This window comes from Spermophilus citellus (genome assembly GCF_964194105.1).
Source record: "Spermophilus citellus genome assembly, chromosome: 4".
In the NCBI taxonomy this organism is placed as follows: domain Eukaryota; kingdom Metazoa; phylum Chordata; class Mammalia; order Rodentia; family Sciuridae; genus Spermophilus; species Spermophilus citellus.
This window is the reverse complement of record NC_138185.1, coordinates 69149657-69164455: the sequence shown is the minus strand read 5'-3', so window position 1 is coordinate 69164455 and position 14799 is coordinate 69149657. Positions and strand designations below refer to the sequence as shown.

Below are 14799 nucleotides of genomic sequence, written 5' to 3'. Positions count from 1 at the left end.
GAGGGGTTGTCCCTCAGGAGCAACTGTGTGGGACCAAGATACTCACAGAGATCCACTGCTTCTTTGCACCAACCCACTCCTCGACCCCTGCCAGGCGGCGCTGCTTGTACTGGGACAGTTCTTGATATGCCACAAACTCATTCAGAAACAGCTTGATTCCTAGCAGCTCAGCCACCACTGGGCAGTCCTCCCAGGCAACGCCCATCAAGAAGGCCACAGGCCTCAAGATGTAGGAGCAGATGAGCTGAGGGTACAAGAGCAAGAAGACTGATTAGGACTGAGGGCAAAGCCTGGGCTTTGCTGGGTCACCACCCACCACCCCCAACCCCAGGATCTTCCCCTCCACATGGGGAAACCCCACCTGGAAGCTGAGCCCTTGGATCTCCACCATGTCTCCCAGCCAGGAGAGGGCAGCATTGACAAAGGCCAGCACAGACAGAAACGCAATCAGGTTGGAGGCGATGTTGGCAATCATCTTCACTGAGATGGCAGCCCCACTGCTGGCTGCTTCCACGAGGTTTTGGGCCTCTCTGTTATTGGGATGAAGAGTGATCATGACTGCCCACCAACAAGGGTCCCCATCCTAGAAGTTCCAGGAGGAACCTTGGATGGGGTGTTTCAGAATCAGAGAATCCTTACTTTCTCTGAGACCCAAAGGAAGGAGCCAGCACTGGGATAAGACCCACACTTCTAGCACTGCACTTGCCATGGCAGCAGCCATTAGCCCCATATGGCTCGTGACCACTTGAAAGGAAGCTGGTCCAAATTGAGTTCTGTTTTAAGTGTAAAATATATAGATTTTTGAGGATTTCATATTTTAAAAAATGCAAAATATCCTTAGTTACACTGAATATATGATGAAATGGCAATATTTTAGATGCATTTGGCTAAGTAAAATATTTTATTAAAATCACCAGTTTCTTTTTACTGTTTTCAAGACAGTGACTAGAGAATGTAAAGCGATAGACCCCCATGGCTAGCAGTCTATTTCCGTAGGAGAGTGCTGCTATAGAGCTTCAAGGAGGTTTGAGGTTGGGCTACCCATTGTGTCCTCAAGCATATTAATCCAAAGTGGTACCCTTTCAATATCTTTATTTTATTTTTAATCTTATTTTATTGTTTGTTTATTTTTGGTACTGGGGACTGAACCCAGGGACCCTTTACCACTGAGCTGCACCCTAAGTCCTTTTTATTTTGAGGCAAGGACTCGAACTAGGGATCCTCCCGCCTCAATCTCCCGAGTTGCGGGAATTACAGGTATGCACCATGGCGTCTGGATCTTTCCAATATTTTAAAAGGATTAATATGGGCTGGGGGTGTAGCTCAGGAGTGGAGCATTTGCTTAGCACTCAGGAGGTCCTCCGACACACCCCCTGCCCCCGCAGGCCCCCGATTAAAAGTTTTTAAGACCATGGTGATGACATGTTAGTAGTCACTGACATCAAGTTGGCTCTTATATATCAGTACGCGGTGCCACCTGGTGGTCAGAGCTCTGCACACAGGGAACTTGGCCCGGAGCCTTTCTAGGGCCCTCCCACATCAGGCCACACCCCCAGGGACCCGGCCCCATCCCTAGTAGCCGGGCCCCACCCACAGGCTTTGACCAGTCTGTTGTAAGACGTGAGAACTGGAGTCTGTTTTAGCAAGTGAAGCCACTATCAGAGCAGTGACTGCAGAGGTGGTCCTAGCCCCAGGAAGACAGTAATAGGCAGAGAGAACACATGCTGTTGCCCTCCACCTCTGCTCTGGGTCCCGGGCACCACCGCCCTCTCTGCCAGCCCCCCTTGCTGCTCTCACCCGTGGCTCAGTTTCACTCCTTCCTTACTCTTGAACTTGGACTCCTCCACCTCTGGGTACATCAGCTTGGAGAGGGCCAAGGCACAAGGGGCAGCCATCACAGAGGCAGCAACTAATGACGCAGGATCGATCTGCAAGATGAGAGAGAGGACAGTTAAAGGAAAGGGCCACTGCCAAGGAGAGTGACCCAGGGCAGCAGGGGAAATGTGTACTCCGTCCCACTGGTATATCCTCATTGTCATTAATGTCCTCATTGTCATTGTCATTGTACTAATAATTATACCTTTTATGTATAGAGGGTCACAGGCTACATGTAAAAGCTCACATATTTCCTCCCAGTACTTCTGTAAACTGGGCCTGGCAAGTATTGTTACCCCCCCCCCCATTTATAGGTGGGGAAAGGGAAGGTTTGTTACCCACATTTTAAAGTTAGGGAAACTGAGGGCAAACCATATTTAATCCTTTGGGGCCTCAGTTTCCCTACCTATAAAAGAATTAAAACTCATCATATCTTTTGGCTTCAGGTTCAAGGTTCTTCCTTCCTTTCTAGACTGTCTCTCTTTAACCCCTCATGCCCATGAGCTGAGATTTCCATTAACTAAAGGGTTTGTGATGGATCAAACAAAGCTCCAGAACCTGAGAGTTGAGACAGATCAAAGATGTCACCCAATTCAACCTTGTCATAGGTTATGTACTGTGTGGGATTATAATCCCTGAATTGGATCCATCTTTGAATACTTACTATAATGGGGAACTCACCACTTCAGGGCGGCTCATCACACCCTCTCTTGCAGTTAGGGAACTGTTAGGAAATCTGCCTCCTCTAAGAGCCATCTGTGGTCCTGGGTCTGCCTCTGGGAGCCACCCTATAAAAGCCCTCCCCAGCAAGACGGTGAAGCATCAGCTCCTAGAGTTTTCCCTTCCAGAAGCTTTATCCTCACTGTGGTCCGAAACCCTTTGCTTTCCCTGTTCTCTTCCACAGAGATAGATGAGGCACTTTCCCCCACCCCAACCTGTTGTTTACAAATGGTAAAACTAGAAGCGACTCAAACATCTAACATTGGAAGAATGGCTAAACGCAGTCAGGCTGCCATCACAAACCACAGTTACAAGGTCTCCTGATGACACAAGGAAGTGCCCACAAAACTGCACATAGAGCAGAACCACAACCATGGGAGAAAGACAACTCCAAAACTATGCATAAAAAGAAGAGCAGATGTTGGTGACAAGGAGAATATGCAAGCGTGAAGGCAGGAGATAGATGGGAAATCTCTCTATCTTGCTCTCAATTTTGTTGCTCTAAAAAAAATAGTCAAAAAAAAAAAAAAAAAAAAAAAAGGTCAGAAATACTCCAAAATTGCCCATGGCTGGCAAGTGGGGCGAGGAGTCATTTTTCTCTTCTTGGTGCATTTTGACATCTTTACAATACCCAGAACAGCAAAATAGTCTTTTTCTCCTTTAAGTTTATATTAAGCCAATAGCATGTTTGTTTGTTTGTTTGTTTAATCACTGTTGTTTTGGATTTTTTTTGCAGTGGGGTGGGTACTAGAGATTGAACCCAGGGCACTCGACCACTGAGTCACATCCCCAGCCCTATTTTGTATTTTTTTTTTTTTTTTTTTTTTTTTTAGAGACAGGGTCTCACTGAGTTTAGTGCCTTGCTTTTGCTAGGCTGGCTTTGAATTCGTGATCCTCCTGACTCAGCCTCCCTCACTGCCGGGATTGCAGGCACGTGCCTCTGTGGACAGCTGTTGTTTTGGATTTTTTTTTTTTTTTTTTTTTTTTTTTTGGTACTGGGGATTGAACCCAGGGGCACTTTACCACTGAGCTACATCTCTAGCCCTTTTTATATTTTATTTGGTCTTGAATTTGTGATCCTCATGTTTCAACCTCCCAAGTAGCTGCCAATCTCAGTTTTTAAATTTTTAATAAAAAGGAAAAGAAGTAGGGAGGTAAGTTGAAGACATATGCTCTGCTAATAAAAGCAGAGTACAGAAGAAATGGTGGGACAGCTTATCTAAGGGAAGTACAGGAAGTGCAGATGAGGAACCAGGGCTAGAGACCATCTCAGGCTCTGATACACAGGCTGTGCCTTCTTTTTCTAAACCCCCGTGGTTTCTTTTCAATGAAATGCAGACACCCCTTGAAACACAAACAAGAACCAGCAGCAGCCCTGACACCTCCTTAGGCCAGGTACTTGGAAACTCAGAGGATAAAGCCTACCTGGGGGCAGGGGACTTCACTTGCTTCCTCCTGGGCTGCCTGCCTCCAGGGGGACAGTGTTATATCTGTCATGGGCTTTCCCCTCTGCCAGACATGACATTGCCTTTTCCTCCAGTTTAGAGATTACATCTGGCTTATAAACTTGATTCCCAGTAGGCACACACTCTGCCGTTGTCATATTGCTGGACTCTGTCCTTTAAGTGGGCTGGTTGTGACCACAGCTGGTCATTCCCTGCTCTTTGTAGAAAGGGCTGAGTCTTGTACAGTCAGTCAATTTGGGTGCTGGCTCAGCCCATGTGTGGCCCTCCACTGCCAGCCACTCTGCAGGGTCATGCTGTCCCCCAGCCTTGCCTCCCAGGCACCAGCTCAGGAATCCATTTCCTCTTTCCCAGCATCCTAGGCCTTCCCCTGCCCAACGACCTCCACTCTCTACCCACAAAGTCCCATGGAGAGAGAGAGAGGATAAGAACATTCGGCTTCAATTTTCGAAAGGATTTTTACTGAGAAAGGAAATAAACCCAGTACAAACCATAAAATGTGGGACAGATTTCTGACTCCAATATGTCAGGAAAAGAACTACTACTTCTTTAACACCATGCTCTTAAGCATTTTCTGCCTATTATTGCCTTTAATCTTATACTGCTGGGAGGTGGCCAGTAGGTCTGCTCTTTTGCGGATGTGGAAACTAAGCAGTAGCTCACAGACCCTGTCTCTGAGGCATCCACTCTTGCACAACTCATTGAGGAACTTGAGTGGACAACTAATTCATGTCACTGGCCAGCCTGTTTTCAGGGCTTGAGGTACACATCTGGTTCTCGCTCAGGGTGGCCTCTGAGCCAGAGTAGAGATGTGAGTTTCTAGGCGTCAGCACAGAAAGCTGGTGCCTACTCCAGAGGCTTGGGGAAAACAGTGAAGACGGAGCCATATGTGGAGGTCACAATTGAAATAATTCCTTTGAGTGACCCCTTGGAGCTGGGGACCATGGGAGAAAGCCTAGACCAGCATTGTCCAATACAAATATAAAGGGAAGCACATCCATAATTTCACATTTTCTAGTAGCTACATTTTAAAAAGTAAAAAGAAATAGTTGAAATTCAATTTTAATAATGTTTTAATTAACACAATATATATATCCAAATATGTTCTTTCCACCATGTAATCAGCACCAACTTATTAATAAAATATCTTATATTTTTTCTGTGATAAGTTTTGCAGCACATCTCATTTCAGATTAACCTTATTTCAGGTGCTCAATAGCCATATGTGGCTAGTGGCCATTGTGTTGGACCCTGTGGGTCTGGAACTATCCAGATATGGGCCATAGGAAGGGTGAGGAAAAGGGAGTTAGAAGTTGAGCCATAAAGAGAAAGGTCTTAAGAAACTGGTAGCTTGGAGGAGAGAGCAAGAGGGATCTATCTGGAATTCAGGGGTTGAGGGAAGAACCAGAGATACCCCGAGGAGCTAGCCTGGAGAAGGAGTTGAGAGGAGACCATGGGGAAAGCCCAGGACTGGGCAAAGGAGGCCCAGAGCCAGGTGGGGGCAGAAGAGAGCTGCTCTGGAACCAGATTTGAGGTGGATCCAGTAGGAAGAGGGAAGGAGAAGGAAGGAGGAAGGTGTTAGGTGACCTTCTCCTCCCCAGGCCACTATGGCTGTAGCCAGGGGCTTCCAAACCCAGAAATCTGTGATCACATGGCTCATCCTGGGTGCCTCTGCACATTCTGTGGAGCTAAAGGAGGTGGGCATCGAGGCCCTGTCAGTTAGGAGGCCAGACTGCCCAGGACTGGGTGGACTCTGGAGTAAGAAAAAAGGGAAGAAGTTTTAAGCCAGACTGTGTAAAAGAGAGGGAGTTCTTCCAGCACAGATCATTTTCAGCTTAACAACGTTTCAACTGACTGATTTTTAACTTTAAGATAGTGTGAAAATTATACACACTATAGACACTGTACTTTGAATTTTTTGGTTTTAATTTTTTTGTAACCTTTACTTTATTTGCTTATTTTTATATGGTGCTGAGGATCAAACCAGTGCCTCATGCATGCTAGGCAAACACTCTGCCACTGAGCTGCAGCCCCAGCCCTGTACTTTGAATTTTGAAGTTTGATCTTTCCTGGGCTAGTCACATTCGGCAAGTGATATGCTAATAATATGCAAGATACTCATGCAATGCTGGTGGCAGCAGCTCTCGGGCAGCTGAGCCAATGGTCCAGTCCAAGGAAACATCTCAATGCTCTGCATGCAGCGCACTATGTGGCTAAGTCAGAATGGTCCATAGGTTAAGTGAAGTATATGCATTTTTAACTCACCATGGGTTTATCAGGATGTGGCCCCATTGTAAGTTTAGAAGTGCCCATAGTTAACTTTTAAGTAATGGTAGAAGTCTCGGCAATGCCCATGTGCTAAAAAGAATACCAGGCATGTTCTTATAACTGACTTTGGAGCCCTGAGAAATATAAAAACATTTAAAGGCCCTAAGTCACCAAAAATATTATGTCATTCCCTTTCCCTATTATTTCACCATGAAAAAGGTTTTAGGAACAAAGTTCTGAGTTCCCAATTTGAAATATCAAATTCCTTCCAAAAAACCATTGGTGGTAGGGTAGGCAGGGATGCATTTGGATCTTGGTAAGACAAGATGCAAATCAAATGATGGTTCTGGAATACTAAACAGGAGGGTGCCAGGCTGGAAGACAAAGCCACAGAGTGCAAGGGGCCTTCTTTAAAAGTCACACAACCACCAATTCTGCCCAGGTAGTTCATGGAAATATGGAGCTGACCTTACTGGTGTGGTCAAAGGTCCTGAGTGAAAGAGGGACTAAGGGGTAGGCTGGCTTGTCCTGTCATCCATCCCCACCAGCCACCCCAAGATCATAAATGGGAGAGGTGGAATTTGGGACTGTGAATGGGACAGTGGGTCATTCTGTCCTTTCAGTGCTTATATACACATGGTACGGGGGGAGGGGCAAGCAAAGATAGCTCAGTTGGTACCCACAACCTTCCTCACTCTAAGCACTGAGTGGCACACATTGGATATGGACTAACTCACTCACTCATCCAGCTTATTATTGGATTATTATTATTATTATCCCAACAATAAGTTGGACATTTAGGTTGTTTCCAAGTTTCTTGCTACTAGAACTAATGTCAAAATTTTGCATTTTAAAACATCTGTGAAAACATTTCTGTATCATAATCTCCCTAGCTGGATCAAGGGGAAGAAACTTTTTTTTTTCTACTTGGTATTAAACCCATTAAACCAAAATTATTTTTAATTTTGAGACAGGATCTCGCTAATTTGCTTAGGGCCTCCCTAAGTTGCTGAGGCTGCCCTCAAACTTGTGGTCCTCCTGACTCAGCCTCCTGAATCAATGGGATCACAGGAGTGTACCACTGTACTCAGCTGGGAAGGAACATTTTTAAATTGACTGATAGATAGATGTTCTCCACAGAGACTCCGGCAAATTTTATTCCCACAACGAGTGGATAAGCACCCCACATCCTTGCAATTCAGAGGTATGCAAAGTATTGTGACTCATTTAGAAAAAAAACATGAAGTAAATATTGTTTTAGTTTCTTTGAACATCTGCACACTTTTTATAATAACCATTTTCACCAGATAATTTTTTAAATATAGATGTTCCCTACCTTCTGCGTGTAATGATTTTGTCCATACAGAATGTTTTCCATTTTTATTAGCACTGTCAACCTTCTTTATACTTCTGTATTTTTGTGTCATGCTCAGAATATATAAGAAAAAAGCAAGTTGCAGAAAAGTATGGGTAGAAGTATCTCATCTTTTATAAAGAAATAAAGTGTGTGTGCATTCAGGTGTAGATAAATCACTATTTGCACAGAAGGATCTGGAATGACATATTTTAAGTCAGTGAGTCTCTAGCATCAGAGTCACTGGAAGGCTTGCTCAGTAGGTTTGCAGTGGGCCCAAGTATAGACATTTAAAAAAATTCTCAGATGATACTGGTCCATGAACCACACTTTGAGAACCATTGTTTTAAGCAATTAAAAGCAGTCACCATGGATTTGTTTTATAATGAGACAGGGTTCTCAAGGTCTCACTATGTTGTGCAGGTTGGCCCTGAACTTCTGTTGCTGAAGCAGTTTCTCATGCCTCAGCCTCCCAGTAGCAGGGACTACAGCCATATGCCACCAGTAAGGAAGAGAGAGGTTTTTTATTTTATTATTTTATTTATTTATTTATTTATCTATCTATTTATTTATTTATTTATTTTGAGTAGTGGGGATTTAACCCAAAAGCATGCTACCACTGAAATACCTCCCTTATTCCTTTAATTTTTTTTTTTTTATTTTGAGACAAGTTCTCTCTAAGTTACTGCAGCTCTAAGTTGCCTAGGCTGTCCTCAAACTTGCAATCCTCCTGCCTTAACCTCCCCAGTTAGGATTATTGGCATGCACAAATGTATCTGGCAGGAAAAGAAATTTCTAAAAACTTTATTCACTTCCACAATAACCAAGAATTTCTTTGATTGTTAAAAAAAATAAGATTTTGACAATTTGTATATGAAAGCAAAAGTAGGAACAAGGTATATTATAAATATATAACATTGTTACTCAGCAATTTGTAGGGAACACATTTGAAGATTCCTTTCTACCTACCAGGAAGTAGTACTGTGGTTGATTCAAGGGACCAATTCATACCACTGGAATTTAACCTATGAACGCACTGTGCTCTGTAAGTTGCACAGCAATAATTTAAGAGAAGAGGAAGGACCTGAGCCCAAAGATTGTGGGGAGGCAATTGGTGGAGAGTAACACAGACCTTCCATGGACAGCCTAGGTGTGAGTTCTTGGAGAAATGAGCATGAATTTTGGAATCACATATATCTGGACTCAGATCCTAGCTTTAAGCATTACTTGTTCTCTGAGCCTCAATTTTCTCACTGTAAAATGGGGATACTAAAACGTCTAGCATATTGCCTGGCATGTAGTAGGTGCTCAGTAAAGAGAACCCTGGGAATCTTTGTCTCCAGTGATCATGTAAAAAGAATGAACAAATGGTCCAGCCCTTCAGGACTGTGTCACTCAGGTGAGGTGTCTCCTCACACCAGCCCAGCAACTGAGCTTGAGGCCTAAGAGAGGACATCCCAGGGATGACCTGGCCCAGATCTGCATGGGGTGCCCCCAAATGTGGGTTTCTGGCCCTCAGTATAGCCAAGCAGAGGGAAAGTTGTCCCTACCCCAAAGGAGATGTAGACGCCCAGCAGGCTTCCCGCGATGGTGGCAAAGCCTCCAGTCATGACCACATGGACTTCAGAGAGCGTCATGTCTGCCAAGTAGGGCCGGATCAGTAGAGGAGCCTCAGTCTACAAATGGGAAACATGGCAGAGGGCTGAGCTGGGGTGATTGGGTACTTTCCCCGCCCAGCCCCTGCCCTGAGAGCCAGGAGGTCAGAGTAAGCATTGAGGAATCCCTAGGGAAGAGACATGGGGGGGTGGTGAGGTCAGAACTGTGGTCTGTACTTGGCTGAGCCTCTCTGAACCTCCGTGTTGGCTCACTTCTATGGAAGGTCCCCCGTGCCTCCCTCTTGGTTTGATAATGCTCCCATGTGTGGAATGCTGCCATGTGACAGGCACCCTACTAAGCACCTCACTGTCATAACTCTCAACCTTCTGAGGCAGAACTGGGCATCCCATTTCCAGGAGAGCAAAGAGAGTTTCAGAGAGGTGCCGAGAATTACCTGTGCTCATGCAAAGGGGTGGTGGGGGGAAGCACAGGTTAACTCCAGGCCTGAGCTTCTCATAAAGCCATGAGGCTTGTTGTAAAGAAACGAGACAGGGTATGCAAGGTGGGTTTATTTCAGAGCATGTGGGGAAGCCTGGAGCCCCTTATTATCCATTATCCATTCAGTTATGGAGCACCTACTATGTTCTAGGCACTGTTTTGTAGGATGGGGATACCATGATAAATAGTTTATATCCTGGGAGCAGTGGAAGGTGGGAGAGGGGTTTTATGGAGGGAGAGAGGTTATGGATAATCAATAAGGAGCCAAGTAGATAAATAATGTAATTAGAAATAGAGAGATGGAATAAAAGCATGCTTAGTAGTTAGAGGTATTTATTTATAGTAGTAGGGATTGAACCCAGGGTCTCATGCATGGTAAGTAAGCTCACTGCCACTGAGCTGCATCCCCAACCCCTTTTTAAATTTTTATTTTGAGACAGGGTCTTGCTAAGTTGCTAAAGCTGGCCTTGAACTTGTGATCCTCTTGCCTCAGGCTCTGAGTTGCTGGGATTACAAATGTGTGCCACTGCACCTGGCCTTAGACGTGAAGAGAGAGAGAGAATTTTTTAATATTTAGTTTTCAGTTTTCAGTGGACACAACATCTTTATTTTTTTTATTTGTATGTGGTGCTGAGGATCGAACCTAGCGCCCCATGCATGCCAGGCGAGTGCGTTACTGCTTGAGCCACATCCTCAGCCCTTAGGGGTGTTTTTGATGGGTCACTCAGGCAGATATAAAAAAGGATGGATAGGAGAGGTGGGATGGAAGTAGGGCGAACAGGCAGGTGAAAGCACCATCCAGGTGAGAGACGGGGTGGCTAGTAGCAAGGAAAAAGGGCAGAGGGCAAGTGTGCATGTGATGTGGAGGCAGAGCTGCAGGACTTCCTGACAGGTGGGGGTGCATGGAGCAAGGGAAGCAGAGGAAGGAAGGATGGCTCTGAGTTCTGTCTTGAACAACGTGGTGGAAGGTGACATAATTTACCGAGAAGGGAAAGTCTTAGAAAGAGGCACAGCTGTGATGAGGGAGAAAGTCAAGCGTCCTGTATTTACGATTTAGCCTACTGAATTTGAGATATCCAAGAGGAAGGATAAGAAACCAGTTGACATGTCAGTCAAGTTCAGGGGAGAATTCAGGGCTCCAGAGTGGGATATGAGAGACATTTCAAGCATTTAAGGGCAGGCATGGTGGTGCACACCTGTAATCCCAGGTATGCAGGAGAGTGAAGCTGGAGGATCAAATTTCAGCCCAGCTTGGGCAATGTAGCTCAAAAAATCAATTAATTAATTAAACATTTAAAGCAACGGGGCTGGTGCAAACCCCTAGGGAGGGAGTGGACACATTTACAGGTTGAAATGATGCCAGTAATTTTTGAAGGTTCCCCATCTCCTCCCCTTGAAGGAAACGAGGCAGAAATCTAGGTCAACTTGACCAACCACTTGTGCAAAGTTAATTTACCTTGGGAGCTCTTTATGTCACCCAGTGACACATTCAATGCAATTTATATTTTATCAGTAGAAACAGATTGCATTTGCAGCCTCTCATATAAAGTAAATGCCTTTGTATATCAGTGTCTTCTTTCTTACTCTATTTATTTATTAATTTATTTAGTACTGAGGACTGAACCCAGGGCTTTGCATGTACTAGGTAAGTGCTCTGCCACTGAGCTACATCCCTAGCCCTATTTTGAACATTTTAAGGAATATTTGGGACACTCTGCCTGTCAGCACATCTGTCTTAGTTGGCTAAAAATAAACAAAACAAAAAAATTGAAATCAACACATACCAAAGCAAAAAAAGATGCAAATAGTTTCCAAAGTTTCATAAACTATTCAAATATGGCATCTTTTGACAAGTGTGTCCCTCGGGGACTCAAATGTTAGGTAGATGGGCCAGGATAGACCCTGAAAAGGCCTCCAGAGTCTTCCTCACTCAAGAGGGTTGGGCCTGAAGGGAGTAGGGACTCATGGCACCTTCAGAGTCATGTTTACTTTGGAAAATCCACTTTCAGAAAGACGGTGGGGGTAAAAAAGACAAAATGGTGTAGCAGAAAGAACACTGGCGAGGAAGGAGAAAATCTGGATTCTAAGTCTTGGCTTATACTGTAGGCTATTGACCACACTGTTCCTATCCCAGGAGCCTCAGTTTTCTCATGTAGGATTTGTGAGTCTCTAAGCTAATGAAGTCAGCCTAGGGTTAGGGTGGCAGCAGGTGCCAGGCAGGTCCTCTCTGGCATGAGCTAGGCAAAGAGCATAGCCTCCATATGGAGGACCTTTGGGACAGCAGCCTTTGGTGACCTTGGGAGAAGGTTTAAATGGCTCTTCAGTGGACTGAATCAGAGCTCCATGGCTTCAGGGCCTCTACCCTCTTAGAGAAATTTATAGTACTCACCTGGCCCACAAAGATGTTTCCTGCCACACTCAGGGTCTCAGTGGCTGTGGTTCCCATGGTGACCTGCATCAGCCAGGCAATCTAAAAGCAAGCAGGCTGCTTTTTAGGAGCTGAATTATCAAGCTCCAGAATCAGAGAGTCTTGCAAGTCTTCTAACTCCCAGCCCAGCACAGGACATTGATATATTTTGATTGCCCTCCCCAAAACTCACATTGAAATTTCATTGCCATTGTGACCTCTTTTTAAGTTTAATTTTATTATTTTTGGTGGTCTGGGAACCAAACTCACTCATGCTAAGCAAGTGCTTTAGCACTGAGCTATATCCCCAGCCCTTTTTATTTTAGTTTGAGATGGGGTCTTGCTAAATTGCCCAGTCTGGGCTGGAACTTGCGATCTTCCAGCCTCAGTCTCCCAAGTCACTGGGATTACAGGCACATGTCACTGCACCTAGCTTCAGTAATATTTATTAACATGCTAGGGAACTAGAGTTTTTGTGGAAAAGGTTCTAGAAAACCCTGTATCAAAAAGATCTTCCTTTCTAGTCAAGATGAAATCTGCTTCCCTTGAAATTTCTCTCCACTGCTAGTACCTCCCTGGCTGCCCTTTCCAAAGTCTCTCTTCTGTAAGTATTTAAAGATGGCTTTCTTATCCCTAATTTCTTCTATTCCAGGCCTACTGTTCTGTGGAAGGCATGGTTTCAAGTCCTTTCACTCTCTTGATTAAAAATCTATTTGTACCAGCCCTGAGGTTGAACACATTCTCCAAATCTGGGGACAGTCACCTCCCTCACACCATGCAAAGTGTGCTCTTAACATAAGCACAGGTTGTTTTTGCATCCTGGCAGCCACCTGATGGTGCTGATTTATGCTGAGCTTAATCAGCTAAAATCTCAGAATCTTTGCCAGGTCCAATGCTGTCTCCCGCATCCTGTTTTTATGCAGCAGATTTTATGAACACAAGCACAGAATTTGACATATTTACATGTGAAGTCTGTTCACTGTGGCCCACTGTTACAGTCTCTCAAGGTTATTATTATTATTGTTATTATTATTAGTAGTGCTGGGGATGGAACCAAGGCCTCATACATACCAGGCAAGCACTTTACCACTGAGCTACATTCCCAGCCCTCTCAAGATCTTTTGAGTATGTCATTTTTATTTATTTTTTCCTAACAACTCAGTAAAGCCCAATGACTACAACCCTCTCTCCCATGGAAACCACATTGGATCTGGGTGCCATTTCTCTTAGTATCATAACCAGAGATCTTGTGAAAGATGTTTGGTTAGTGGTAGGTCCTGGAAGAATGTGGCATCATGGGAGCAGTGGATTCTGGGAAGGTATAGACCTCAGAAGCAAAGGATTTGGGGAAGGTGAGGGCCCAGGGGGCAGGGGATTTGGGGAAAGTATGAACCCTGGAATCAAAGGATTTTGGGAGGCTGTGGACCTTGGGAGCTGGTGACTGCAAAAAAGCCCAGGCCTGGGTGCAGGGTACTTACCTTCAAGATTACCCACTGCATTAGGCCTAGATAGTAGAGAACTGACATGACACAGCTGAAGAAAATAATGATGGGCAAAACCTGCCAGGAAAGAGAGCACAAGACCCCAGGTTAGAGGAAGGGAGGTGGCAGGAGGCCAGGCAGGGCCCTAACAGCCCATTCTATCCCAAGGCGTTGCTTCTCAGAGGCCTAAAAGTCCAGTATTGTACAGAAGCTCTGGGTCCCCTATGGCTGGCAGACCTGGAGTGACCGAGTTCACCTGCACCATTGTCAATTAGGGAAGAAGCTCTATTTTTAGTGCAGAAAACCCCAGGTGCTATGCAGGGGGGCCTCTCCATTTCCTCTCAATAGCAACATCCACCAGGCCACACTCCCTCTCTCCTCCCCACATACAGTGTGCTGGGAGCAGGGGTTGAGTGTGCCACTTGCTCACTTGCTTCTTTGTTTCCAGAATGGGATAAAATGCTTACTTCTCAGGGTTGTTTTGAAGGTTAAATTAGGAGCTCACCTGGGACCTAGCATTTGCACCACATCCCCTCCTCCAGGAGCTCAATGTCTGGCTTATAATTCTGCCCTTTATTGCCTTCCCATACTCTGGGCCAATGCATTCTGGTGTTCCACTTCCACTCAGCGCCAACAAGCTCAGAATAGATTCATCCTGGACCTGCAACCAGCACCTCGTCCTGTCACCCTGCTTCCTACTACCATCTGTAACCTGCCTCTTCATTCACTCCAAGATTCATTACCTCTTCCTTCAAAATTTCCCTCACATCTATTCCTTCCTTTCCAGGCCCCTGCTCCACCCCAGTGCTTTCTTATTGTAATCTCATTTATAATTCAGACTGGCAAAAACTGACATATCTAAAAGACAGAGGACTAGTTTAATAACCTCTGGCATGACCACACAATGGTGCACTAAATCAGAACACAAGAATGAGGAAGCTTTCTATAGAAATTTTGGACCGATTTCCAAGTTAGTTTGTTAAGCAAAGAAAGAGAAGATATATGGGGGTGGGGTATTGTGGGGTGGGGGGTGTATGCCATGCTGTTACGGGGGTAAAAAGTGAGAGAGCATTGTGTTTTGGCCTTGTGTGACATGGGACATCACTAGGACATGAGTGTGACCAGCGTCAGCAGGTG

At 45.0% G+C, this 14799-nt stretch overlaps 1 protein-coding gene across 2 annotated transcripts in view; it reads right to left on the bottom strand.

Moving 5' to 3' along the window:
• The window catches only part of SLC28A1 (solute carrier family 28 member 1), a 55233-nt gene that overhangs the window by 9443 nt on the left and 30991 nt on the right, over positions 1 to 14799 (bottom strand). For both annotated transcript variants that reach the window (XM_081290864.1, XM_081290863.1), the window contains 6 exons: positions 13660 to 13740; positions 12164 to 12244; positions 9231 to 9356; positions 1798 to 1928; positions 362 to 530; positions 47 to 244 (listed from right to left, as the gene is read on the bottom strand). In XM_081290864.1, the coding sequence (XP_081146990.1) occupies positions 47 to 244; positions 362 to 530; positions 1798 to 1928; positions 9231 to 9356; positions 12164 to 12244; positions 13660 to 13740 (786 nt within the window). The remainder of the gene's footprint in view (positions 1 to 46; positions 245 to 361; positions 531 to 1797; positions 1929 to 9230; positions 9357 to 12163; positions 12245 to 13659; positions 13741 to 14799) is intronic.